This window comes from Bufo gargarizans, chromosome 1 (genome assembly GCF_014858855.1).
Source record: "Bufo gargarizans isolate SCDJY-AF-19 chromosome 1, ASM1485885v1, whole genome shotgun sequence".
Classification (NCBI taxonomy): Eukaryota; Metazoa; Chordata; class Amphibia; order Anura; family Bufonidae; genus Bufo; species Bufo gargarizans.
In genome coordinates this window covers 576,901,421-576,928,980 of record NC_058080.1, presented here as the reverse complement: position 1 = coordinate 576,928,980, position 27,560 = coordinate 576,901,421, and the positions used below count along the sequence as shown (strand labels likewise).

The 27,560-nt window shown below is 42.7% G+C and overlaps 1 protein-coding gene across 3 annotated transcripts in view; it reads left to right on the top strand.

Annotated features, from left to right (window-relative positions):
- Positions 1-27,560, top strand: part of P2RX7 (purinergic receptor P2X 7) — a 173,979-nt gene that overhangs the window by 81,773 nt on the left and 64,646 nt on the right. For all 3 annotated transcript variants that reach the window (XM_044275759.1, XM_044275758.1, XM_044275757.1), the window contains one exon: positions 1,944-2,037. In XM_044275759.1, the coding sequence (XP_044131694.1) occupies positions 1,944-2,037 (94 nt within the window). The remainder of the gene's footprint in view (positions 1-1,943; positions 2,038-27,560) is intronic.

Genomic DNA, 27,560 nt, shown 5'->3' with positions numbered 1-27,560 from the left:
CTCAAAGCTCTGGTAGTGACAAACATCTTTCCCTGAAGTCAAGACCTCTCCTGATATTGGATTTGTATGCCCTGTTCTACTCACAAACCTTTTGGAAGGAAATCCACCACAATCAAAATTGCAGTAAATAAATCAGTTTCTTTTATTCACTAATCCATCGTAATTTCATTCAAAAATACAGTTCTGGACAATATTTCAGTCCTTGTTCGTGGCCTCCGCAGAAGTGTGACATGAAGCACCGATCAACCCAAATGGTTTTACTCTGGTTTAATTTAAAAAAGGAACTGGCCTTTGTTTACTGCAATTTTGAGTTTCATATTTCTCCCGCTAAAGGATTTTGGATATAGTCCTACCACTGGGTACCAACCCCACATTATCAGGGTGCCTACCAGAAACCTTTGATCAACTCACAAACCTTGACTCCTTTTTAGGGCTCAAGCACACGGTCGTAGCCCTTTTTGTGGTCCGCAATACACATATACTGGCTGTGTGCATTCTGCATTTTGTGGAATGGAATGTCCGGCCCTCTGTAGAACTATCCTATTCTTGTCTGTAAGGCTAGTCTACACGACGACATGTGTCACCAACAGTAAGTCGTGCGACACATAGGGCACAGCTACACTGCAACATGTGTCATGCAACATTAATATTGCGCGACAATTTTAACAATAGTAGTCTATGGTGTTGCACTGCAACATGCGACATGCTGCGAATGTGACGCGACAGTCACAGAAAAATCCATCTTGAATGTTTATTTTTGCGACTGTCGTGTCGCAATTGCAGCATGTCACATGTCGCAGTGCGACACCACAGACTACCATTATAAAAATTGTTGCATGACATAGGTGCGACAAAATGATGCGCGACAAATGTCGTCGTGTAGACCTAGCCTTAGGCTACTTTCACACTAGCGTTTTTTGCGAATCTGTCATGGGTCTGCAAAAACGCTTCAGTTACAATAATACAACCGTTTGCATCTGTCATGAACGGATACGGTTGTATTATGTCTTATATAGCCAAGACGGATCCGTCATGAACTCCATTGAAAGTCAATGGGGGACGGTTCAGTTTTCTATTGTTTCAGAGAAAAGGATCCATCACCATTGACTTACATTGTGTTCATGACGGATCCGTCTTGCTCCGTACGACATTGTGGACAGAAAAACGCTGCTAGCAGCGTTATTCTGTCCGTGATGGGGACGCAACCAAATGGAACAGAATGCATTCTGGTGCACACCGTTTTGTTCAGTTCAGTTTTGTCCCCATTGACCCTATGATGGATCTAAATAGTGGAATTGAAAACGCTAGTGTGAAAGTAGCCTAATATCGACAAAAAAGGACATGTTCTATTTTTTTGCGGGTACTGCATCTTTTGTGTCTCAATTTTTTAGCGGATCAAATGTGTGCAGGAGCCCTTATACAGCTTACCATTGCCATATGAGAGTTTTCTGCACCAAGGTCTATAACTATGAGAGAGTTTACTAGAGCAGGGGACTGGTTATGAGAGTTTACAGGATAATAGAATTCTTGTTATAAGCAATGGTTGGAAGCTGCAGAAAACTCTCTGCAATATTGGCGCAAAGCTGCACAAAAAATAAATAAATAGCTCATTTTGGTGAATTTTGGTGGCAGTGGATGAAAATTGTATTCATAAAATCCAACCAAGGACAACATCTGCATGGAGTTTGTATGTTCTCCCTGTGTTTGCGTGGGTTTCCTCCGGGTGCTCCCGTTTCTTCCCACACTCCAAAGACATACAGATAGGGACCGTAGATTGTGAGCCCCATTGGGGACAGCCTGATGCTAATATCTGTAAAGCGCTGTGGAATATAGTAGTGCTATATAAGTGCATAAAATAAATCCAACTGTTTTATTTGACTTTGTATGAAATCATGTCATGCAGATCTGCAGGATGAATAACCCTGTTATTATGTTTGTCCCAGGAATTCAGACTGGGCTCTGTGTAGCATACAACTCATCTCATAAGACGTGTCAGGTTAGAGCATGGTGCCCAGTGGAGTCCGGAAGAACTCCAGAGTAAGTTCTGTTCTCTAACCATCTTCTCATAGTAAAAGTTGACATTTTAGCTACAAGATAGGATTTACCACCAGCTGCAATGCACTCACAATAGTACATTGTGTATACTGTACTTGTGAATCTGAAGGCAGGCCTTCTGACAATGACATCTCTGTCTCTATGATATAATTACATTCCAGCATTTTCGTGTTTACATGTCGTAGCATAGATCACAGAATGAATCATGCACTTTATGATTAATATAATCTCCACAGACTTTTCCCTTTCTTTCAGTTGATACCATTATGCTTAGTGCACTTGTCTTTGGCATGTCCCGTTGAAATCCTTATTGCATACATGAGACCAGAAGATGTACATAGTTGAAACTAGAGATGAGCGAATTGCTAAAAAATTTGATTCGTCCGGTTCTCCGAATTTTAAAAAAAATTTGGTTTGATAAGAATCTATTTGTGGCGAATCGCGTTAAAAAACGGCTATTTCCTGGTTGCAGAGAGCCTGTATAGTGGTGTAGAACACTGTGCCTTGCAGTAACATGCATAGGGAGTCTGCTGTGGTAGTGAAACAATACTGTGCGTCAGTATGACATGCAGATGACAGGCATTGCTCTTAGAATCACTACACACTTCACTTATTTGGGCAGTTACGGGGCCAAAACTCTCCAAATAACTCAAGTGTGAACTCAGCCTTACAGGTCAATGTTAGCGTCAAGAAGAAGTGCACTCTTTTTACTCTGGGTGCAGCTGATTCCACAAAGATAACAAAAATGTTTATAGCGGCTCTCCTATCCTATTGCTGTGGGTTGGTGCTCTGTCTGGAGTGGCTCACCCAGTCACTAAAAGCATATATACAGTCAGGTCCATAAATATTGGGACATCGACACAATTCTAACATTTTTGGCTCTATACACCACCACAATGGATTTGAAATAAAACGGACAAGATGGGCTTTAACTGCAGACTGTCGGCTTTAATTTGGGGGTATTTACATCCAAATCAGGTGAACGGTGTAGGAATTACAACAGTTTGCATATGTGCCTCCCACTTGTTAAGGGACTGTATTATAAAAGAACAATAGACAGGCACTCACCATCTGACTCAACACAGGCAATCAAATAAAATACACATTTTATTCTAATATAAATTATTTAAAAAGGCCAAAAACATATAGTATAAATGAGTATAAGGATATTATGTTCTAGTGTTTTGACCTGAGGTGAGTATATTTAATACCCAATGTCACAACATATAGGCATTTGCATTAGCAGATACTTGGGTTAAAAATACACAAAATTCATACACAACAATTAAAAGACTTCAGAACCTTAACATTTTGAAAAATGTTTAACTTATGAAAAAGTCCATAAAAAATCAGACATTAGTGTATTTTTCTGAGAATATTTTCAGTTGATTATATAAAGCTTCTATGTTAGTCTGTGTTCAGTTAGTCTGTATCCAGTGTTCATGTTCATATATATCCAGTGATTAGGTGGATGGTTCAAAGGTTACAAAAAGATGCTTTAAAAAACAATTATATACTTTATTCAAGCTGTCACCTACCAATATGGCTGCTTAATATTCCCACCGCACAATTTAGACGTCTGAAAAGAAATTGTACCACTGAGGACGATTTTGAAAAAGAGGCACTACAGATGAGTTTTTATTTAAGAATTATCCACTCCACCTTTTGGATACATCCTTATCCAAAGTCAGAGATATTGAAAGGGAGCATTTCTTCAAATCAGAAACAAATGTCATAAAGATAGACGAAGAGGCCGATGATTTCATAAATATCCTACCATACAACGCCCAATACAAAAAAGTGGAAACAATTATCAAAAAACATTGGCACCATGTATTAAAAGACAAACCAGTCGGCCCTCTCTTGAATAGCACACCACAGATTACATATACCAAAGCACCCAACTTGGCACTTAAGGTAGCACCTACAGTAAAAAATAAAATAAAAACACAGAGTACTGAGACTCCCCACAACTGGTTCAACCTAAAAGGTTTCTATCGATGCGGCCGAAGCTGTAACTGTAGGAATACAAATTTTCCAAGAAAAACAACGAAAATCTCAACGACTAATTCTTTTACTTATGAGATTGATAATTTTCTATCCTGTAACTCATCTAATGTACTGTATATGATCGAGTGCCCCTGTAAAAAACAGTACATACGTAGGGAGAACCAAAAGAGTATTAAAAAAAAATTCTATCCGAACATATGAATAACATAAAAAACGGATATGAGAAACACCACTATCGAAACACTTCAAACACTACCACAATAAGGATGCAAGTCAGCTAATATATATAGCTTTTGAAAAAGAAATAAATTGGAAAGGAGGAGATCACATCTCAATCTCACGTATGTCAAGACAGGAATCTAGACGTATTTACGATTTTGAGACATTGCTACCTGATGGCCTAAATCCTTGTGAATAGACTCCATGTAAGGTTTTGATTGGGCCTTTTTTAAGTGGGTATATAAGAGGGAAAACTTGCAATTTAAAATATGGCCACTGAGGAAGAGGTTGGAGCACCTCGAAACGCGTCTGGCATTACTTGGCATCATTGAGACTACCCACCAAAACCCATATTGTCTCACTTCAAGGGATATCATTTTTCTATAATATTGCCCAACTCCTCCAACTGCGATCTAACAAAAGAAAGAGCGGGGTTATCATACAGAAGCGTAGCAAACAGGAACAGCTGATCTGGGAGCAGGAAACCACGTGACATGAAGCGCAACACGTGGGACGCCGATTCGGACGCATGAACTGCACAGCCAGAGTCAAGGAGGACACTATGCCGGATACCAACTCCAAACACAGCCACAGCTTTCGACACTAAAGAGAGTTAATAAGTAGAGTGAGTGTTGCTGATTACCGAGTGGGATGCCACCGGTATCAATGAAGACACCATACCAGCAAATAGTGAGTAACAAAGTAATAAATTAGCTCACATAAAATCTTGCTGCAACAATATCATGCCTATAGAGAGCAATCAGCCAGACTAATATATGCATAACACATCATGGACAATATGTAATACTAATGATATGAATTTTTAACCATTTAACTATTCACCACTTACTTACCTTTGGGAACTTTTAACCATTTAACCACTCACCACTTGCTTACCTTTGGGGATGAATCATTAACCTTTTAACCACTCACCTAATCACAGGATATACTGTATATGAACTTGAACACTGGATATGTGGATGGTTAACACAGACTAACAAAGCAGCTTTATATAATCAACTGTAAATATTCTCAGAAAAATACACCAATGTCTGCTTTTTTATGTGTAAATATTTTATTTTTAAAGGAATTTTAAGGATATATATTTTGGAGTTACGTCACTCCAAATGAATAATAATAAAGATTTCTCTAAATATCTGATAAATAATATACATATATATCCATATACATATCCGGAAAATAAATAAAAAGGTAATGAAATATTTTTTTCCAATGTAAATATAACATTATTGATACATGATCAACAAAACAGAAGGAGACTAACAAGGAAAGAATAGGGAAGGAGGGAGAGAGGAGGGAAGGATAAGACAAGGAAAAACAGGTAAAGGAGAAGATAATGGTTACCAGTCAATTTAGCAAATTAGTAAACCTTTTAGAGAATGATCTATAAACAGACCTCTAAGGAGTATAGAAACAGAGAACAGTCTGTTTAGTCTCGACTCAAAATAAACATAATTAAACAATTAAGCACAGTCCTCTAAGAACATCTTTGTCTTTTCTGGTGACATGTAAGAAGTCCATTTTTCCCATATTTCTTCAAATCTTTGTACATTATAGGCTAAAGTCCACCTCATTTTTTCAAAACTCTGTACTTTCTTGACCTCCAGATACCAATCTTTCAGCGTTGGAGGTTCTTTCTGCAACCACTTCCTCGGTATTAGTATCTTGGCCGCATTGAGGAAAAGAATACATAACTCCGACTTGATTTCCACATGACACACATCAAACCAATTAAACAAAATCAGATGCAGAGAGAATTTCGTATTGGTTTTAAAGACCTCATTAACAACTTTGTTAATCTTTTCCCAGAAGGGGACAATTAGAGGGCATTTATACCAAATATGGGGGTATGTCCCTATCTCACCTCCACATCTCCAACAATGCTCAGGGATTTCAGGATTTATTCTATGTAATAAAGCAGGTATTTTATACCACCGTGATGTCAATTTGTATTGCATTTCTTGATATAAATAGCATTTCGAGATTGAGTGTGCATATTTTAGTATGTGGTTAGTTTGTGTCGCATTGAGTGGGGAGTTCAAGTCCTTACTCCATGGATCCAAGTAAGTTAAGGGTTTAGATGAACTTGTTATTAACTTATAACATAAGGAGATCAGATGATCTTTGGAGGAACGACTACGTAGGAGAGATGAAACTATATTGTCTCCAGATGATTTAACATGGTCAGGGTGAACTTTATCTAGAAGAACAGAAAGTTTTTGGTATTGGGCAGTAGGGATGTTAACCTGACTATAGATAAGTTTCAGCTTATTTAGGGGCAAAATTTTTCCATTTTCATAAATGTTTTTAAAAGGAGTCTCACCCAGGGAATTATTATTGGCGAGTATCTTATGCCAAATTTGCCAGGCATTGGGGACGAGACCTATGAATGGTGTATCTGGGCTTGTATTAGGAAGAAAATTAAGTGTTTTGTTAAGTGCATGCCATCTTTTGAGGGAAAATTTTGTTAAAGGATTATTGACCTTTCTCAAGTTTTGGTTATAGGTATTTGTCTTCCATAACATAGAAAACAGGCTTACCTCCGAGCAATCTGTTTCTATATCGACCCACAATTTTTGGGCTGGCGAGACCCCCCATTCCAGTAATCGCGATATCAGGGCAGCCTTATAATAACCTTCTATGTCTGGAAGACCCGTACCTCCCTCTTTCTTACTTTTTGTCATGGTGTGGTATGGTAGCCTATTGTGTTTGTTTTGCCAGACAAATTTCAAGAGAAGACGTTTGATTTTTTTTTTAAAATTCTTTAGGAACCTCAGTCGGGAGGGTCTGGAACAAGTACAAGAGTTTAGGTAGAATCATCATTTTTATGACGTTAATTTTCCCGAAGCAAGAGAGAAATAGCGGTTCCCAATCCTTCAACTGTTTCTCAATGTTTTTTAAGAGGGGTACGTAATTTAGGTTATATAACTCTGATTGGTCTAAACATATGTTAACTCCTAGATATTTAAAGGATTGAAGGGCCGGTTTGAGATCACTTAACTTTTTTACTTTCGCCCAGGTGGTGCTATCTAGTGATACATTAAATATTTCCGATTTGTGAAGGTTAATCTTAAAATCTGAGACTTCCTTGAAGGCTTCAATCTCTTTAATGAGTTCCGGCAAAGAGTTTAGAGGGTCTGTTAAAGCAAAGAGGGTGTGATCCGCAAAGGCGGCTATTTTATGATTACCCGATTTGGTTGTCAACCCTTTAATATTCTGGTTATCTCTGATCCTGGACAAGAAGGGTTCAAGCAAAAGGACAAAAAGGAGGGGGGATAGAGGGCAACCCTGCCTCGTCCCATTATATATGTTGAATGTATCCGAAAGAGTACCATTAGCTCTAACTTGTGCAGAAGGGGTAGTGTAGAGAGCCATAATTTTTTCTATAAAACCCAAAGGAAAGGCAAATTTATTTAATACTGAGCGCAGAAAAACCCAATTCAGCCTATCAAAGGCTTTCTCTGCGTCCGAAGCCACCATTAACATGGGGACCTTCTTCAGCTTTGCCGCTTGGATAATTTGTAAGACTTTTATAGTATTATCTTTTGCTTCCCTTCCCGGGATAAATCCTACTTGGTCCTCCTTTACAAGCAACCCCATAAATTTCTTCAGTCTGGTTGCCAATACCTTCGCAAAAAAATTTATATCGTTATTGAGCAACGATATGGGCCTATAGTTTAAAAGGATTAAGAAATTATTCCAACAGTATCACTTGGTTGATGCCTGGAGGATACTCAATCCAACAGTTAGAGATTTTTCCTTTTATTCTAAGGTTCACAAAACATATTCAAGGATAGATTACATTTTAGTTACCCAGAGGGAGATTAATGCAATCAAAAAGATTGAATATGATTCCATTCTCTTTTCGGACCATGCTCCCCTCCAGGTTCGACTACAATTTAATTCAAACCCCAAAAAGCATATATCTTGGAGACTGAACGAAAGTCTACTGTCCCAAAAAGTTAACGTAGATACAATTGCCTCTCAGATAAAGGTTTTTTTCGAGGAGAACAACGCCAGTAGTGGCTGTGATTCCCTTACATGGGAGGCACACAAAGCGGTCCTTAGAGGAATATTCATACAATTGGGCGCAAGAGAAAAGAAGAGGAGAAACGGGGAAATAGATGCTATTATGACACAAATTAGGAAATTAGAAAGTATGCATAAGGTCTCTCTATGTAAAAAGGTAGAAAATGAACTAGCGCAGCTTAGAATTAAGCTGAAGGAACTGCTTGATGTTAATTCCCACAAATATTTATTTATGGCCAGGTTTAAACATTATCTAAATGCAAACAAATGTGGTAAAACCCTGGCAAATGCAGTACGGAAAGACAGAGTTACAACATGTATACCTAAAATAAAATCGGATAATAATTTGGACGTATATGACTCAGAGGGTATAGCTAACTCCTTCAAAAAAATTTATGCAGAATTATATAACATCCGCCCAGATAAGAGGAATGATCCCACTTTAAAACGTTTTATTGATAACTACCTTAGTAAAATAGAAACCCCTAGACTGTCTAAAGAACAGGCGGACGAATTAACTGCTCCATTCACTACTGAGGAAGTGTTAAAAACAATTGATTCAATGGCAAACGGTAAGACCCCAGGCCCTGATGGATTTGCGATTTGCTATTATAAAAAATTTAGAGATATCCTGGCCCCCCATTTAACCAACTATTTTAATAGAATATCGACCGATAATCCCCTCAGGACAGAGTCATTACTTGCCCATATATCAGTGATTCCCAAAGAAGGAAAAGATAACTCTATATGTCTGCTTTTTTATGGACTTTTTCATAAGTTAAAAATGTTAAAAGTCTTTTAATTGTTGTGTATGATTTTTGTGTATTTTTAACCCAAGTAATGCTCCTTTCACACCTGCGTTCAGGTGTCCGCTCGTGAGCTCCGTTTGAAGGGGCTCACAAGCGGCCCTGAACGCAGCCGTCTGGCCCTAATGCATTCTCAGTGGAGGCGGATCCACTGAGAATGCATCCGCCTGCCAGCGCTCAGCCTCCGCTCCGCTCAGTGAGCGGACACCTGAACGAGAGGCGAGCGGATCCGTTCCGACTTACAATGTAAGTCAATGGGGACGGATCCGCTTGAAGATGACACCATATGGCTCAATCTTCAAGCGGATCCGTCCCCCATTGACTTTCAATGTAAAGTCTGAACGGATCCGCTCAGGCTACTTTCACACTTAGAAAATTTTTCTAAGTTATAATGCAGACGGATCCGTTCTGAACGGAGCCACCGTCTGCATTAATATGAGGGCTAGTGTGAAAGTAGCCTTAAAGCAAATACGAACGCTAGTGTGAAAGTAGCCTTAAAGCAAATGCACTATATGTTGGGTATTAAATATACTCACCTCAGGTCAAAACACTAGAACATAATAGGCATCAATTGGACTTTTATATCCTTACTCTCATTCATACTACATGTTTTTGGCCTTTTTAAATAATTTATGTTAGAATAAAATTTGTATTTTATTTGATTGCCTGTGTTGATTCCACACAGATGTCTACACAACCTGTTCTATTAAACACTTATACGCGTAGACTCCCCCCCCCCCCCAGACAGAGTGGAGAGGGTGTCAGCAGTAAGTTTGTGCTGACGTCACTTGTTTTTTTTGCCCTTCCTCTGATCCGTCAGGACAATAACCCCCAAAAAACGATTCTGTCTGTGGAGCATATGCCTTCACTCGGTCAGCCTTTGGTCAGTAATCAACCAGTATTGCTAAAGCAAAAAAAACAGGAGTGGATCCAATACAGAGATGACACGTGAATGGAATATTTGAATGTCTTCTGTGTTTTGTAACCACTCCTGCTTTTGGCTACCAAATCATAAGCCAATTCTGATGCAGACCATGTCATGTAGGCCTTACAGCTGTTTATAGACAGGATCTGTTGTGTGTCTGATTTTTTCATTCTTCTGACAGATCAGAAGAATGGTCAAATAAATGATGATGTTAGCCAGGCCAAAAGGCAAAATAGTGGCCTAGTCATGAAGAGGGGAGGGTGGGAACAGCATGAGAAGTGCACAGAGTTGCCCTGTGACATACTGGTGAGGTGGAAGCAGTATGAGGAGACCACAGAGTGGCCCAATGACAGAGTCTGGAGGTGGAAGCATCAGGAGGAGGCCACAGCGTGGCACAATGACAGTGTGGAGGTGGCAGCAGCATCAGGAGGCCACAGAGTGGCACAATGACAAAGCGTGGAGGTGGCGGCAGCAGCAGCATCAGGAGAAGGCCACAGGCTGGTACAATGACAGTGTGGAGGTTGCAGCAGCATCAGGAGACCACAGAATGACAAGGTGACATAGTGTGGAGGTGGCAGCAGCATCAGGAGACCACAGAGTGGCAAGGTGACATAGTGTGAAGGCAGCAGCAGCATCAGGAGACCACAGAGTGGCAAGGTGACATAGTGTGGAGGTGGCAGCAGCCTCAGGAGACCACAGAGTCACCTGGCGACAGAGTGGGGAGGTGGGTGGCACTAACAGTACCCGTTGACGATTATGGGTGTAAGAAGGAGCACTTGGCATCAGATGTGTGGCATCAGGCAGATGGCAGCATCAGAATAGTAGCTGAGGCATGTAGACAGAAGAAACCGATATTTTTTGTCAAGGTTTGGGTGAGGCAGCATGGATGATCTAATCTGATGCATCAGGCATTGGTGGGTGGAAATCCTGGCTGATCCACGCCTTATTCATCTTGACAAAGGTCAGTCTCTCCACATTTTGGGTGGACAGGCGAGTTCTCCTTGGGGTAACTATGGCCCCCTGCCTCACTAAACACCTGCTCACACTACTGGCCAGGCAGGACAGCTTTTCCAGGGCAAACTCAGCCAGTTGCGGCCCCAAATCCAGTTTGGCTGCCCAGTAGTCCAGCGGATCTTCAATGACGGCTGGCAGGGTGCACGCCAAGTATGCCACCACCTGCTGGTTCAGGTTCTGCTCTATGTCTAGCTGCTGGTGAGTAGTTTCTTCACTATGCAGGTGAAGAAAGCTGCTCATCAACGACTCTAGACTTAGGCTGCTGCTGATAGAGCTGGTACTGCTCCTGCCCCCCCCCCAGCCGCCATGGCAGTGGAATGAGAACGCAGAGGACCCCCCCCCCCCCAGTTAGACCTGTGAGAGGATGGACAATGGAGCAGATAGGCAGTGGCCAACAGACTACATAGGATGTCTCTATAGTAGTTCAGTTTGTCCTCCCTCTCACCGGGTGTAAAAATTGCCCAATTTTGGACCAGTAGCAAGGGTCCAACAAGTTGGAGAGCCAGAAGTCATCCCTCTGCCAAATGGTGACAATTCGGCTGTCACTACACAAGCAAGTGAGCATGCATTGGGCCATTTGTGCAAGTGACTCGGAGGGACTCCCTGCCTCCATCTCCACTGCATACTGCCACGGTGTGTCTGGGTACTCTGCCTCATCTTCCTCATCGCCCTGTAGCTCCTCTGTCTGCTCCTGCTCCTCCCCTCCTGTCACCTGTGTAGAAAAACCACCCATTTCACTACACATTGCTTGTGCTCTAATGTCCTCCTCCTCAAGTTCAGCCTCCACTGGCTCATGTGGCCGTGAGATCTAGGTGCCATCTCTTCAGTCCCCTGACCAACGAGATTTACCAGCATCTGTTCCAGTACATTAAGCAGTGGAATGATGTGGTTCATCCTGTAGTCCTGGCGACTGACAAAAAACGTGACCTCCTCAAAGTACCTGAGCAAACGGCAGGTGTCACGCATGAGCTGCCACTGGCTTAGATCGAAGTTACACAGGGTGTACTCCTTTCTGCTTGGATCATCAAGAAATCATTGATGGATTTGCTTTGTAGGGTACGAGTGGCTGAAGTGCATGCAAAGTTTCCTGGACATTTTTAGAACCGCTTGACAACCAGATTGAACATGTCTGCCATGCAGGGCGCCTGGCGCAGCCATCTTTGACGCAGCTTTGACACCATGTTCTTCCCATTGTCGGCCCCCATGGTTCCGATTTTGAGTTGTCGTGGAGAAAGCCAAGGTTCGATTTCTTGATGAAGGATGTGGAGCAGTTCCTTCCCTGTGTGACTCCATTCACCTAGGCAAACTAGGTGCAGAACAGCGTGACACTGCAGTACCCTACACATGTGGTGTGCTGGAGGGGCACTGTGAATTGTCCCTGCAGTGGAGGACAGGATGGAGGATGAGGAGGCGGACATTGTCGCAGGACCAACGTGGAGGCGGAAGCAATGTCACCTGGCAAAGTTGCTGGTGTGGCTGTGCATGAACCACATTCACCCAGTGGGCCATAAAGGACATGTATTGTCCCTGACCATAGTTAAAGCTCCACACATCTGCACGGCCGTGTGGTTTGGCAAACACAGACAGGCTCAAGGACTGGCCCACCTTCTGTTCTACATACGTGTGCAGGGCTGGTACTGCCTTTAAGGCAAAGAAATGATGGCTTGGGACTCTCCACCTCGACTCGGCACAAGCCATCAGTTCTCTGAAAGGTGCAGAGTCCACCACTTGGAAAGGGAGGGACTGCAGCACGAGCAACTTGGCCAGGAGCACATTAAGCTTCTGCGCTGTTGAATGAGTGCACGAATACTGTTGTCTCTTGGCAATCGTGATCGATTGCTGACAGAATGACTGATGAGGATTAGGAGGAGGAGCAGGAGCATCAGATGATGGGAAGGACAGAGAGCCTTGACTGCCTGAAATCGGGTGCGTGCCACTGGCTGATGCAGCTGCAGCAGGCTGAACCACCACATCGGAGCCACAGTTCTCCCAGGCCACTTTATGGTGACGCTGCATATGTTGACGCAGGGCCGTGGTGCCAACATTGGCACACTGGCCATGCTTCAACTTCTGCCCACAAATTCTACAAATAGCGATGTTCATCGCTGGCGGCTTAACAAAAAAACTGCCACACCGCCGAGTGAATGATTTTACCCTCAACACGCCACACTGACTGACTGCTACTGCTGCTGCTTCCGTGAACCCCTGCACCACTACTTTCCGGGCAGGTAGGCTCCTGCTAAGCAGGTGGTCTACCCTGGGCACATTTGGCTCCCGACCTTCCACTGCTCTCACCATGCTGACTCCGGGCCACGCTAGTGACTTGCTGGCTCCACTGCTGCCTCACGGGCAAGCTGCCACCCTTTTCTCCCGATGATGATGATGAAGCCTCTAATTCACCCGGCTCCCAAGTCTGATCAGCTACATCATCATCATCGAGTACTGTCTGCACGTCACTGATTTCCTCCTCAACGATCTCTGGGTAAGGAGCCTGACCGTTCGCAACACCAGCTCCCAAGCCACTCTCCGCATCATTACTTGCCCGCCTACCGTAGGAAGCAGCGAGTGTCTCCTCCACATCTTGGCTGGCCAGTATCTGCTGACTGTCCTTTAAGTAGCTCGTCCTCGCTGTGTAGTGGAGCTAAGCCCAAAGTATATAATAATTCTCTGGCTGAGGGAACAGAAAAGGACAGAGGCAGGTTGAAGACAGGTGAGGGCACAGGGCCTTCTTCCGGGCCATGCCAACTAAGGGTTGTGTCTGATGAACCCACCGACTCTTGGCTGGGGGTGTCTGATATAACTTGGGACAAAGTGGATGACCGAGTCAACCATTCAAGAACCGCTGGGTTGCTGGTCAAGACATGACGGTTAGATGACACCAGGAGCTCAAGCTTCTAGCTGCGACTCCTGCTGTCACGCCCCCTTATTCTACTGCGACCAGTGCCTGTGCCAGAAACACTTAGGCCTCTGCCACTCCCCTGTGCAGGACCTGGCACTTCTCTGTCTGACATAATGTTAAATCAAATAAATTAAGAAATTTAAAACACCCCAAAAAAGTCTGCAATTTTCTCACTTCACCACACAACGGCTAATAAGCCCCTTTTTTCCCACGTATACACACCAAAAAGGGCTTTAGAACATATAACTGCACTGCTGAACAGCAAATAGGCTCTTACTTTTTTCCACTTCTACATGCTAAAAAGAGCTTTTGAACATAACTACACCGCTGAATGGCAAATAGGGCCTTATTTTTTTCCACTTATACACGTCACAAAAGACTTTAGAACATATAACTGCACCACTGAATGGCAAATATATTTTTTTTTTGCCACTAACACACGCCAAAAAGGGCTTTAGAACATATAACTGCACATCTGAACGGCAAATATATATTTTTTGCTACTTATACACGCCAAAAAGGGGCTGTAATTTTCTCACTTCACCACACAATGACAAATACTTTTTTTTGTGCCACTAATACACGTAAGAAAGTGCTTTAGAACATATAACTGCACCCCTGAACGGCAAATAATATATTTTTTTTCCACTAATACTTGGCAAAAAGGTCTTTAGAACATATAACTGCACCGCTGAACGGCAAATAGGACCTTATTTTTTTCCCACTTATACATGCCACAAAAGGCTTTAGAACATATAACTACACCTGAATGGCAAATAATATAGATTTTTTTTTGCCACTAATACACGCTAAAAAGAGCTTTAGAACATATAACTGCACCGCTGAACGGCAAATAATATATATTCTTTTGCCACTAATACACGCCAAAAAGGGCTTTAGAACACATAACTGCACAGCACAAGGGCAAATAATAGAAATATTTCCTTGCAATAAACCCTGTTAATGGCTGTATCAAACAGCACTTACACCCCAATAACAAGAACGTTTTACTGGAATTACAGAGCTGTATAATGGCAAGTTGGATCTGCAGTTAGTGCAGCAAGGTGTAATAGGATTGTTTCTATTACCTAGGCTGTAAACTCCCCTACTGAACCCTGTTTTGCTTCAATACTGTGGAATGATTCCTCCCTATCCTTTCCCTAAACTTCTATACAGCAAAGTAAAAGTTTTTAAGTCTTTTCTACCACTGTCCCTAGCACCTGCTGACGCCTCTCCCTGCCCTAAGTACACTTGAAAATGTCTGAATCCAAAATGTCTGAGGCTATTTATAAGGCTGGGACATCACAGGGCTGGCTGGCTGCTGATTGACTGCATGCATGGCATTGTGGGTGATCCCTCACTCCCAGAGTTCCTTGCTCCATGTCCTAGCACGTGCGGAAATTCAGTGCAAATCAAATTTTTCCGGAAATTCGGATCGAATTCCACTTCGTCTACTTCGATTCGCTCATCTCTAGTTGTGAACTTGTGTCCTCCATAGTCCACCCGACCATCATATTCACACATCATGTTCTCTTTATAGTAAGTGATTTTGCCAACAGGAATTGTAATTTATGGAAAAAAAATCTAGTCAATAGGACAATGTGATTTTCCTATTTCCAAGTCTGAGTCACCATAGTATAAATACATAGAATATCAAGGGCTGGCATTTTATTTTGGATAGGCCTCTATATGTAATTTTATGTTTGTTTCTGTATCTGGGCTCAGATTCTTTTTGAGTTCCATCTAAATGTGGTATCACTTCATTTTTTTACCAAATCAAACTGTATTTGCTTAGACCTGGTGTGAAAGGGGCTGTCCAGGATAAGAAAAAGATAAGTTGTTTTTTTCCAGGCACAACACCACCCTTGTCCATGGACTGCGTCTGGTATAAAGGGTCAGCCCAGTTCATTTGAACGTGGATGAGCTACAATATCAAACACAGCCCATGGACACGAGTGGTATTGTTTATGGCAAAAAGCAGATCCTTTTGCTAATCCTGAACAACCCCTTTAGGTATTTATTAGGATGTGTAAATTTGGACTTTGGATTTACTTGACATTTATTTTAGGGATTTACCTATATGCCCATTCTCTGACATTCTCTGAACTGTATTGAAACTGGCTGACTTGTTGCATGTGTGGTTGGCAGCTGAAAGCATCTGTGATGGTCCCATGTTCATATGTGCCCACATTGCTGAGAAAAATTATATTTTAATATTTGCTGATGAGCCTCTAGGAGCAACGAGGATGTTGCTGTTACTTCTAGAGGCTAAGTTCTCTCTGCAACTGCCACGCCCCCTCCACTTTGATTTCACTGCCTGGCCCTGTCAATCAAAGTGGAGAGGGTGTGGCAGTAAAAGAGTAGAGCTGCTAGGTGTAATGGCAACTTCCCTGTTGCTGCTAGAGGCTCATTTGCAGATATTAAAACATAATTTTTCTCAGTAATGTGGACATGGGACCAACACTGATACCTTCACTTGCCAAGAGCACATACAACATGTCAGCTAGTTTCAAGTAGAAATCTGCTGACAGATGCCCTTTAAAATTCCTAATGATAGTTACAGAAACAACTTAAAATACTGCATGACTTCTAGATGCATTTTAAATCCCTATCGGTTGCCATAACTATCAGTGAGCAGAATATAGACAGTCAGTGGTCTGCAGAACTACTATTGGGCAGCTGTGCCACAGATTTGGATAACTTACCTTTACAGTAAATATGGCATGGTTAGCTATGTTTAGTTTAACTCCAGATTTATCAACTGTGACTTTTTTTAAAAACTCATAAAAAGGGTGTAATCTTATTCTAGTAAGGGAATAGTGTACAAAAACGGGAAAGTATCTTGCTTAAGCTTCGTTCACCTCTTTGTTTGTAGAGTCAGGAGGTTATTCCGGCACAGAGCAACCCTCCAGTTCTCATAGATGCCCGATCCTTTACTTCTCTGTCAGATCCCTATTGAATGCAATGAGGTCCGGGGTGATCTGGCCGATTTCCAGCATAAATTTCAGTGTTTTATAACGTGAATTCAAAAGATTTGAGAATAAATAACCTTACACAGGCTAAGTGAACAAATATATTCACTAAATGTGATAATAAGAAATATAAAACAGACAAATCACATGCAGAATATTAAGTAAATAAGTAAATAACAATCATTGACACACAATATGGGATGCACTCTGGTCACCAGGTCGTAGCACATGGCCTACAGCCCATGATGATACAAGAAAGAAATAATGTTTTAATCACAACATCCTACCTGGATGATATTCCTCAATGGAGTGCCAATTAACTGTATTTGTTCATAAGACTGTATAGCTTTTCCATTCCTCCTCCCAAGGATATCCAGTGTACAGCACTTATGTATGTGAGGTAAGTACTCAGGAATTTGGCCTTCTCAGCACAATGGAGCTATCTAACTATTACTGACTAACTACATTACAAGGAATATCATTACACAGAATATAGAAGATAATATAAAAGAGGACAGAATTAAAGGGGGCAGAACCAATCAGTACTTAAGTATGTAAAATACCCTTACAACACATTCCACCCCTGGTTCTTCCACTTTTATTAATTGTCACCTATCCCAAAATATAGTACTGTAACATAACATAATATAAACCCTAGTTATTTAACATAAAAAACATTTTGGAACCATTGGATTTCTAAAAGATTACACAGTCCATGTCAGAATGAGCCGCTGATGGGGTGAATATGGTTTTCTCCCCACTCCTGCATCAGAGGTATTAACCACAACAAACAAAAGTACTTCACTGCATTTGGATAACATTTCCCAATGGTACCATAGAGGTCCTCTGCCAAAGCAAAATAAACTTAGTTAATTGCTATACCTCATGTAATTGCCTTTATATTAGAGGGGTTGTCCGGGTTTCTAACCCTTTCTTCACCCATTTAGCCCCTATGAGTGGAGCATCAGAGCATTTTATGCTTCCATGCTTCCCCTTGCCCTGCGCTGCTTCGCGCAGGGCAAGGGATGTTTTGTTTACATTGACACACTGCTAGGTAGAGGGTTCCACCTTGGGCATTCCTTAGCACTGCCCTAGGCTGTTTCACACAAAACCTCTGCCTAGCATGCCCATCATCAGATCTGAAGAAAAAGCCCTTGCCCAACGCAGGGCAAGGGAGAGCATTGGAGCATGAAATACTCCAATACTTCACTCATAGTAGGTGAATGGGTGAAGAAGGGGTTATGTCCGGGTTTAGCTGTTAAACTGGACAACAACTTTAAGTAATATTTGATGCAATGTGTAATAACACTTTAAACCAAAACTTATACATATCAATTTACATGTAATGGTGATCCTCGTCTTCATTCTACAACACAATAGCTAAAAATAATGTTCAATTGTCTTTGATGGTCCTTATCACAAGATAACAATGCCATATTTATCAAATTCTTTTTTGTTTTAGTACATTTGAATATTCATAAACCAAAAAACATACATTTGTTGTAATATGTCATAATTCATTGGTATCTTCTACAATGTAACCCCCTTAACCAATAATAACAGTTTAGACATCCGCCTTTGATTGTCAATCATAAAACTGAACACCATTCATCTCATATTTATTCAGACACCCTTAGGTATTTTTGCAGATGTACCCAGCTTTTCTTGATGTCAAAATATATAGTCTTTTACCATGAAGGCATACAACAGAACACAGAAAAACTTAACTTTTTTTTCACAAAGGACGTCTTCTTTCATGGGGGTGTCTTATAATTAAAGGATGGGCAAAAGGGCTCTCTTTGTCTGTAACGTTCCCCTTTTCTCCTCCCTCCCCTCTAGGTCATCTAAGCTCACTCCTTCTAGTCTGACGGTGCGATCATCCCTCTTCTAGTCAGTCTACCCTTAACCATTCATGAGGACATATCTCTGGTGTTATCAGAACATTTAACATGTAACAGTCAACATGTAACGATACACACATAGAAACAAACAAATCTGACAATACAGACGTGAACACATGCAGGGCCCATAGGAAACGTTTCCATCACATTAATTTATTTGTATTCAATAAAACTATTTGAGCTCAATAACATTTTTTGACCAATAGTGCTCTCAGTTACAAGCCCCCACTGTGTGATATCCATGAAACTATACAGCAGGGGTGCACAACCTGCAGGCTATATGCGGCCCCCAGAGCCACGGTTTGCGGCCCCTGCCTTGAGATCAGCTGTGTTTCTTCTTGGAGCACTGCACGGCAATGGATGACAGCTCCTGCACTGTAGCAGGAGCATGTCAGCCCCTGGTTGTAAGTGACAGCAGGGGAGCCGAGGAGAAGGCAGACGCTTTTGCCATTTTCTTCAAGGAGCGCTATGCAGGGTGGACCCCAGCGATCACATGATCGCCTGGTGTCTTGGGGCCCAGGAGCGCAGAGCTGCAGGGTATGTAGACCCTGATCAGCTCTGCCTTGTACAAAGACCCCCCAGCAGGCTGTTTTCCCCTCTAATTGGGGCTCCTGTGTATGCCCCAGTAACAGTGAAAATAGTAAAAAAAAAGGTCTGTCTCTCCAAAGGTCTTTCATGGACCTTTTGGGGACAAAATATGTGGAAAAAATACATATATATATATATATATATATATATACCGTATTTTTCGCCGTATAAGACGCACTTTTTCTTCCCCCAAAATGGGGGAGAAATGCCCCTGCGTCTTATACGGCGAATGCAGTCAGTTTTACATCGCTGGATGCGATGTAAAGCGAGCGGGGACTCGGGGAGGGACTGGGAGGAGGAGCTGGGGCCGGCAATAGCGGCGGGGCGGTGCAGTCACTGTACTAAAGGCCCGCCCCGCCGCTCCGGTGTACTAATAAAATGTCATATTCAATTAATGGTTACTAGATATGCCCCTTTATGCCTAATGGTACCTTAAATCCTAAGCGCATCCGTACAATGCAGGCCGGGCGGGCGGCAGCGTAACTCCCTGATGTCACGTGCCTGCGCCGCCTACTTTATGAATGAAGCAGGCGGCGCAGGCAAGTGACGTCAGTGAGTGACGCGCCGCGCCGGCTGCCCGGCCTGCCGGCATTGTACTAAAGCGCTTAGGATTTAAGGTACTTTTAGGAATAAAGAGGCATATTTAATAACTATTAACTGAATAAGACATATTATATTAGTATACTGGAGCGGCGGGGGATCTGTGGATGGCACAGTTATGGGCTGGGAGGGTCTGTGGATGACACATGTATAACAGTGCCATCCACAGATCCCCCCCCTGTAACAGTGCCATCCACAGATCCCCCCCCTGTAACAGTGCCAGCCACAGATCCCCCCATAACAGTGTCTGTCATCCACAGTTCCCTCATAACAGTGTCCGTCATCCACAGTTCCCCCCATAACAGTGTCCGTCATCCACAGTTCCCTCATAACAGTGTCCGTCATCCACAGTTCCCCCCATAACAGTGTCCGTCATCTACAGATCCCCCCCATAACAGTGTCCGTCATCTACAGATCCCCCCATAACAGTGTCCGTCATCCACAGATCCCCCCATAACAGTGTCCGTCATCCACAGATCCCCCCATAACAGTGTCCGTCATCCACAGATCCCCCCATAACAGTGTCCGTCATCCACAGATCCCCCCATAACAGTGTCCGTCATCCACAGATCCCCCCATAACAGTGTCCGTCATCCACAGATCCCCCCATAACAGTGTCCGTCATCCACAGATCCCCCCATAACAGTGTCCGTCATCCACAGATCCCCAGTAATAGTGCCATCCACAGACCACCTAGTTCCAAACCCACAGCACACCTTTTGGTTAAAAAAATTTTTTTTCTTATTTTCCTCCCCAAAAACCTAGGTGCGTCTTATACGCCGGTGCGTCTTATACGGCGAAAAATACGGTATATCTAAAGGAAGAAGTGCAAAATATAAAAAAAAAAGTGTCCCCCAGAGGTCTTTTACAGACCTTTTGGGGGACATACAGTATTGCAAAAAAATATATATAATAATAAAAAAAAAAAAAAAAAAATATATATATATATATATAACAAAAAAAATTGAAAAATCAATAAATAGATTAAAAGTAAAAGAAAACAATAAAAATTAAGTGCAAAAAGAAAATTAACTGTCCCCAACAGTCTTTAAGTAAAAAAAGATTAATAATAAAATACATAAAAGAAAAAAAAAACACACCAACCAAAACCATCACCATTATCACTTGTAACTATACATGTTATATAATAAAATCATCCAATACAAAATAGGGAAATAATTATAGTAATTTGCATATTTAAAGAATGAGCTATAGTTTGAATAAAAAAGACTTTACATTTTTTTGTACAGTTTCCCCTTAATAAAACAAAAAATATATTAAAAAGCCCTGTGTCTAGTAATAAAAAGTTGCAAGTTGTTTTGGTAGTCCAACAAATAAAAAAGTTAAAAGTGTTTGAACCACGTTCGCTAAATCACAAAAAAGTGATTAGTCATTAAGGCCTTTTCAGGCCAGGCAATTATAGGGTTAACCAATCAAGCCTCATACACACGGCCATACCATGTTTTGCAGTCCACAAAACAAGGATACCATGTTATCTGCATCTTTTGCGGCCCCATTGAAATGAATGGGTCCGCATCCAAGCCGCAATAAATGTGGCTCAGATGTGGACCAAAACAATGGTCGTGTGCATGAGCCCTCAGGGAAAGTGCTTACTGGTTATTGCAGGGCACCTACAGTAAATCTGGGGGTCCATAAGGCGGTAAGAACCAGTGAGTGAAAGAAAGCGCTCATTTGTGAATAGGAGTGAGGAAAGAAATGTCGCCATTTAAAGGGGTTTCTCAGTAAAAATGATTTTTAATATGTTCCTGCAGCATAACCAAATAACAGAAATGTTGCAAGCAGGTTACAGTCGCACAACCTTGCCTTTTGGTCTAGTTCAATTTGATTAATGACCTGGAATCCAAAATTCAATGGTATTGGGTTTCCTGCTACAGACAATTCAATAATCCGCAGCACTCGCCGGTAAATGATGAAAATAGTGGTGATTTATTCACTCAAGCAGCCAGTATACAGCGACGTTTCGACCTCAGTTGGTCTTTATCAAACACTGCTTGATAAAGACCAACTGAGGTCGAAACGTCGCTGTATACTGGCTGCTTGAGTGAATAAATCACCACTATTTTCATCATTTACCGGCGAGTGCTGCGGATTATTGAATTGTCTGGATGCGTTGGGGCCCCCAGCCAGGATCCCTATCTGCGCGCACCATTTGGCTTGTAAGCCATTTCCTGGTCAGTACCCAAATGAGTGGGATGAGTAGTGCTGCCAACCCCTGAATTTTCTATATTGGGGTTTCCTGCTACAGGCATGTTGCAGTCGCTGTTGTAGAAAACTTCTCAATCTTCAGGAAGGACTCCAGGACATCACCTTCTTTTGAAAGTAAAAAAGTTTGTTAGTAGCTACAATACTCTGATCAAGGTAGAACAGAACAAAAAATGCATAGTTTTTATCCAATGAGAATTATGAACCACAAATTGTTTATTATTGTAAGATGAGACGTCATGTTAATCACAAAGTCCAGTAACTTCTTCATTTGATGTATATAAGGGTCCATTCACACGTCCGCAAAATGGGTCCACATCGGTTCTGCAATTTTGCGGAACAGGTGCGGACCCATTCATTTTCAATAGGGACGTAATGTGCTGTCCGCATCCGCATTTGCAGATCCGCACTTCCGGATCCGCACTTCCGTTCCGCAAAAAAATAGAACATGTCATATTCTTGTCCACAATTGCTGACAAGAAAAGGCATTTTCTATGAGAGTGCCAGCGATGTGCGGTCCGCAAAATGTTGAACGCACATTGCCGGTGTCCATGTCCGCAAAACACATACGGACGTGTGACTTGACCCTAAGAGTGGCCATAACCTTTCCTTAATTAAACTATATTTATTTGCCTTTCTTGCTAGTTCCTATTTATTTTTTAGTTAATGCTTAACATACAAATTTTGCTGTGTAACTGCACTGTTTTATAGAAATCATGAGTGCTTTTCAGATTCTCCATTTTATAACCCAACTAATCAAGCTAAATTATGAAGAATTAGTTTAATTCTTCATCGGTCGCAGCATGTTAGGTTTCGCATTGCGACCCCATTTATGTTTTTTAGATGCAATTTTGCAATGTGACATCACAATCTTAATGTTGTGAGACACATGTAGCTGTGTAGCCCCAGCACGATGCTGAAATTCTTAGGCTCCATTCACACGTCCGCAATTTCATTCCGCATTTTGCAGAATGGAATTGAAGACCCATTCATTTCTAGGGGGACGCACGATGTGCTGCCCGGATCCAGAATTGCGGATCCGTACTTCCGGGTCTGCAATTCCGTTCCTGAAAAAAATTGCGGACAAGAATAGGCATATTCTATTAGTGCCGGCGATGTGCGGTCCGCAAAATGCGGAACGCACATTGCCGGTGTCCGTGTTTTGCAGATCTGCGGGATCCGTGGATCCGCAAAACACTTACGGACGTGTGAATGGACCCTTAGGGTGACATTTATTATAGTGACGTATAAGTCGAAGATTTTTTCTCATGCCATTTGGTGCAAAATCTGTGACTTTTTCCCCTCACGCCACTTTTCCGAAGTGGCGAGAAAAGGGGGAATGGTGTGAGTGGGAAAGCTGGTGGGCCAGCAGTTTTTGGCATGGAAGATGGCTTAAATTTATGCCAGTAATAGAGCTGGTGTAGATTTGCAAACTTATGTAATAGCCTGCACCTCTGCATAACTTTGGCGCTTCCTCCAGCAGCACAGGGGGGCTTAAGGCAGGTGTGGAAGATGCCCCCCTTAATTTTTATTGACTCTTGAGTTTTGTGCTGGAGAATAGAAATTCTCAAAAAACAAACCAAAAACTGCAAAACCTCTCAACAATGCCAGGAGAAAACTGGTGACTTTGATGTAACACCTGACCACTGTGTCTTTGAAAAACACCATGTAATTACCACAAACTATGTGATAAAAAACTGTGAATGCAGCTTTAGGCCAGGCTTTACACAGTGCAATGCAAATCTATGGCAAATCATAGTGCAATGCAAATCTATGGGAAATCCACATAAAAAAATCTGCAACAGAAAATATGAGGTAAATCTATGGCAAAATCTGCCCAGAAAATCCACATAAACTACACTGTTAGGCCTCATGCACACGATCGTTGTGTGCACCCGTGGCTGTTGTTCCGTTTTCCGTGATTTTCTGCGGACCCATTGACTTTCAATGGGTCCGTTGAAAACTCGGAAAATGCACCGTTTGTCATGCGCCTCCGTGATCCGTGTATCCTGTCCGTCAAAAAAATATGATCTGTCCTATTTTTTTGATGGACAACGGTTCACGGACCCATTCAAGTCAATGGGTCTGTGAAAAAACACGGATGCACACAAGATTGGCATCCGTGTCCGTGATCCATGTCCGTAGGCTACTTATATATAGACGGAAAGCATAAAAGCTTTTTCAGAGCTGAGTTTTCACTTCGTGAAAACTCAGATCCAACAGTATATTCTAACACAGAGGCGTTCCTATAGTGATGGGGACGCTTCTAGTTAGAATATACTACGAACTGTGGACATGACTGCCCCCTGCTGCCTGGCAGCACCTGATCTCTTACAGGGGGCTGTGATCAGCACAATTAACCCCTCAGGAGCTGCACCTGAAGGGGTTAATTGTGCGTATCATAGCCCCCTGTAAGAGATCAGGGGCTGCCAGGCAGCAGGGGGCAGACCCCCCTCCCTCCCCAGTTTTAATTTCATTGGTGGCCAGTGTGCGGCCCCCTCGGCCCCCCTCCCTTTATTGTATTAATATCATTGTGGCCAGTGTGGCCCCCCTGGCCCCTCCTCCCTCCCTTTATTGTATTATCATTGGTGGCCAGTGTGCGGCCCCTCTCTTTATTGTATTATCATTGGTGGCCAGTGTGCGGCCCCCCCAGCCCCCCTCTATTGTATTAATGTCATTGGTGGCCAGTGTGCGGCCTCCCCTCTCCCTCCCCCCCTGATCATTGGTGGCAGCGGAGAGTTCCGATCGGAGTCCCAGTTGAATCGCTGGGGCTCCGATCGGTAACCATGGCAACCAAGACGCTACTGCAGTCCTGGTTGCCATGGTTACTTAGCAATATTAGAAGCATCATACTTACCTGCTGCGCTGTCTGTGACCGGCCGGGAGCTCCTCCTACTGGTAAGTGCCAGATCATTAAGCAATGCGCCGCACAGACCTGTCACTTACCAGTAGGAGGAGCTCCCGGCCGGTCACAGACAGCGCAGCAGGTAAGTATGATGCTTCTAATATTGCTAAGTAACCATGGCAACCAGGACTGCAGTAGCGTCCTGGTTGCCATGGTTACCGATCGGAGCCCCAGTGATTAAACTGGGACTCCGACCGGAACTCTCCGCTGCCACCAATGATCGGGGAGAGGGGAGGCCGCACACTGGCCACCAATGATATTAATACAATAGAGGGGGGGCCGGGGGGGTGCACCCTGGCCACCAATGATAATACAATAGAGGGAGGGGTCCGGGGGGGGGGCCGCACACTGGCCACCAATGATAATACAATAGAGGGAGGGAGGGGGACCGCACACTGGCCACCAATGATAATACAATAGCGGGAGGGAGGGGGGGCGGGGGGAGGGGGCGCACACTGGCCACCAATGATATTCAAACTGGGGAGGGAGGGGGGTCTGCCCCCTGCTGCCTGGCAGCCCCTGATCTCTTACAGTGGGCTATGATACGCACAATTAACCCCTTCAGGTGCGGCACCTGAGGGGTTAATTGTGCGGATCACAGCCCCCTGTAAGAGATCGGATGCTGCCAGGCAGCAGGGGGCAGTCATGTACACACTTCTTAGTATATTCTAACTTGAAGCGTCTCCATCACCATGGGAACGCCTCTGTGTTAGAATATACTGTCGGATATGAGTTTTCACGATGTAACTCAAATCCGATGGTATATTCTAACATAGAGGTGTTCCCATGGTGATGGGGACGCTTCAAGTTAAAATATACCATCGGATTGGAGAAAACTCAGATCCGATGGTATAATAGGTACTCCTGAATTTACATTGAAAGTCAATGGGGGACGGATCCGCTAGCAATTGCACCATATTGCGTCAACGTCAAATGGATCCGTCCCCATTGACTTGCATTGTAATTCAGGACGGATCCGTTTGGCTCCGCACGGCCAGGCGGACACCAAAACGACTTTTTCCTTCATGTTTGTGGATCCTCCAAAAATCAAGGAAGACCCACGGAAGGAAAAACGGACACGGATCACGCAACTATGGACCCCGTTTTTGCGTACCTTAAAAAAAAATGGTTGTGCATGAGGCCTTATGCGCATGCACCCTTAGTGTATATTTAAACAAGCAGATTTATTGCAGAAACTTCTGCCAATGAAAATCTGATTAATATAGTCTAGTTTCCTTGTTTTTTACAGTCTTTACAATATGCTTGATAATTCGTTCCATGCATACTAATCTCATGCATGCATCAGTGCAGTGAGGATCTCAGAGCGGTCATTCATGCTCTGGGATCTTCACTGCACATGCATTGATGATACTGTTGCCAGCTCATGAATGAATAATGTCAAGGGCATGAATTGGAGCAGTGAGGATGCCTGGTTCTGTCAATCTCACTGGGAGGGGGAGTGGCAAGAGAGAGAAGCAGAAATGTAACAACTCAGCCAAACAATATTAGTAATGCAGCCAGTTTGATAGAGTGGTCATATTTCCTGCGTTCCTTAGGATAGGTCATCAATTTCAGATTGACTGGCACAGTGCCCCCGATTTCTAATGAATTTACAATATTTTTATTAAGCAGTAAAAAATGTAATTTAAAAATGATAATAAAAAACTCAACCTTGGCCTTATACAATTTTTCCGACCTTACATATTCGCATATATTACAAAGCTGGCTGCCTGCAGCTTACCACTAGGGGGAGCTCAGTGGCTAGGAATTTATACAGTGCAAAGGAAGTTATCATAATGTCTTTACACTGAGCCCCCTAGTTTTTGCATTTCAGTAAGGTCTCATGCACACAACAGTTGTTTTTTGGATCCGCAAATTGTGCGTCCGCCAAAAAAAACAGATTTTTCCCACAGATCCCTTGTAATAAATGCCTATCCTTGTCCGCAAATGTGAAAAAAGTAGGACATGCACTATTTTTTTTGCTGAAGGGAAACACGGACAGTGGACGCGGAACACAAACGGATGAACTATCAGCATTTTTTTGCTGACCCATTGAAATAAATGGGTCCCCATCCTATCCGCAAAAAAACGTAACGGAGACCGAGAAAAACAACTGTCGTGTGCATGAGGCCTAAGGAAGAAGCAGTTACGTGGTCTGCTTTTATTTAAGGTACCCCACTGCCTGCCAGTTAGTTGTGGAAGGAGACTCCTCGCAGCTTACCAAGCACAGTGCTATCCATATACTGTACACCAGCCAGACAACACTTTTAACTCTAACTTTTTTTTATCTATATCTTAAAACCAGTTATTTCCAAGTTATAGAAATCCGTTCCATTGGTCTGAACACTTCTTATGCTTTATAATGTCCTTTCATTTTTGGTAAATACTACTAC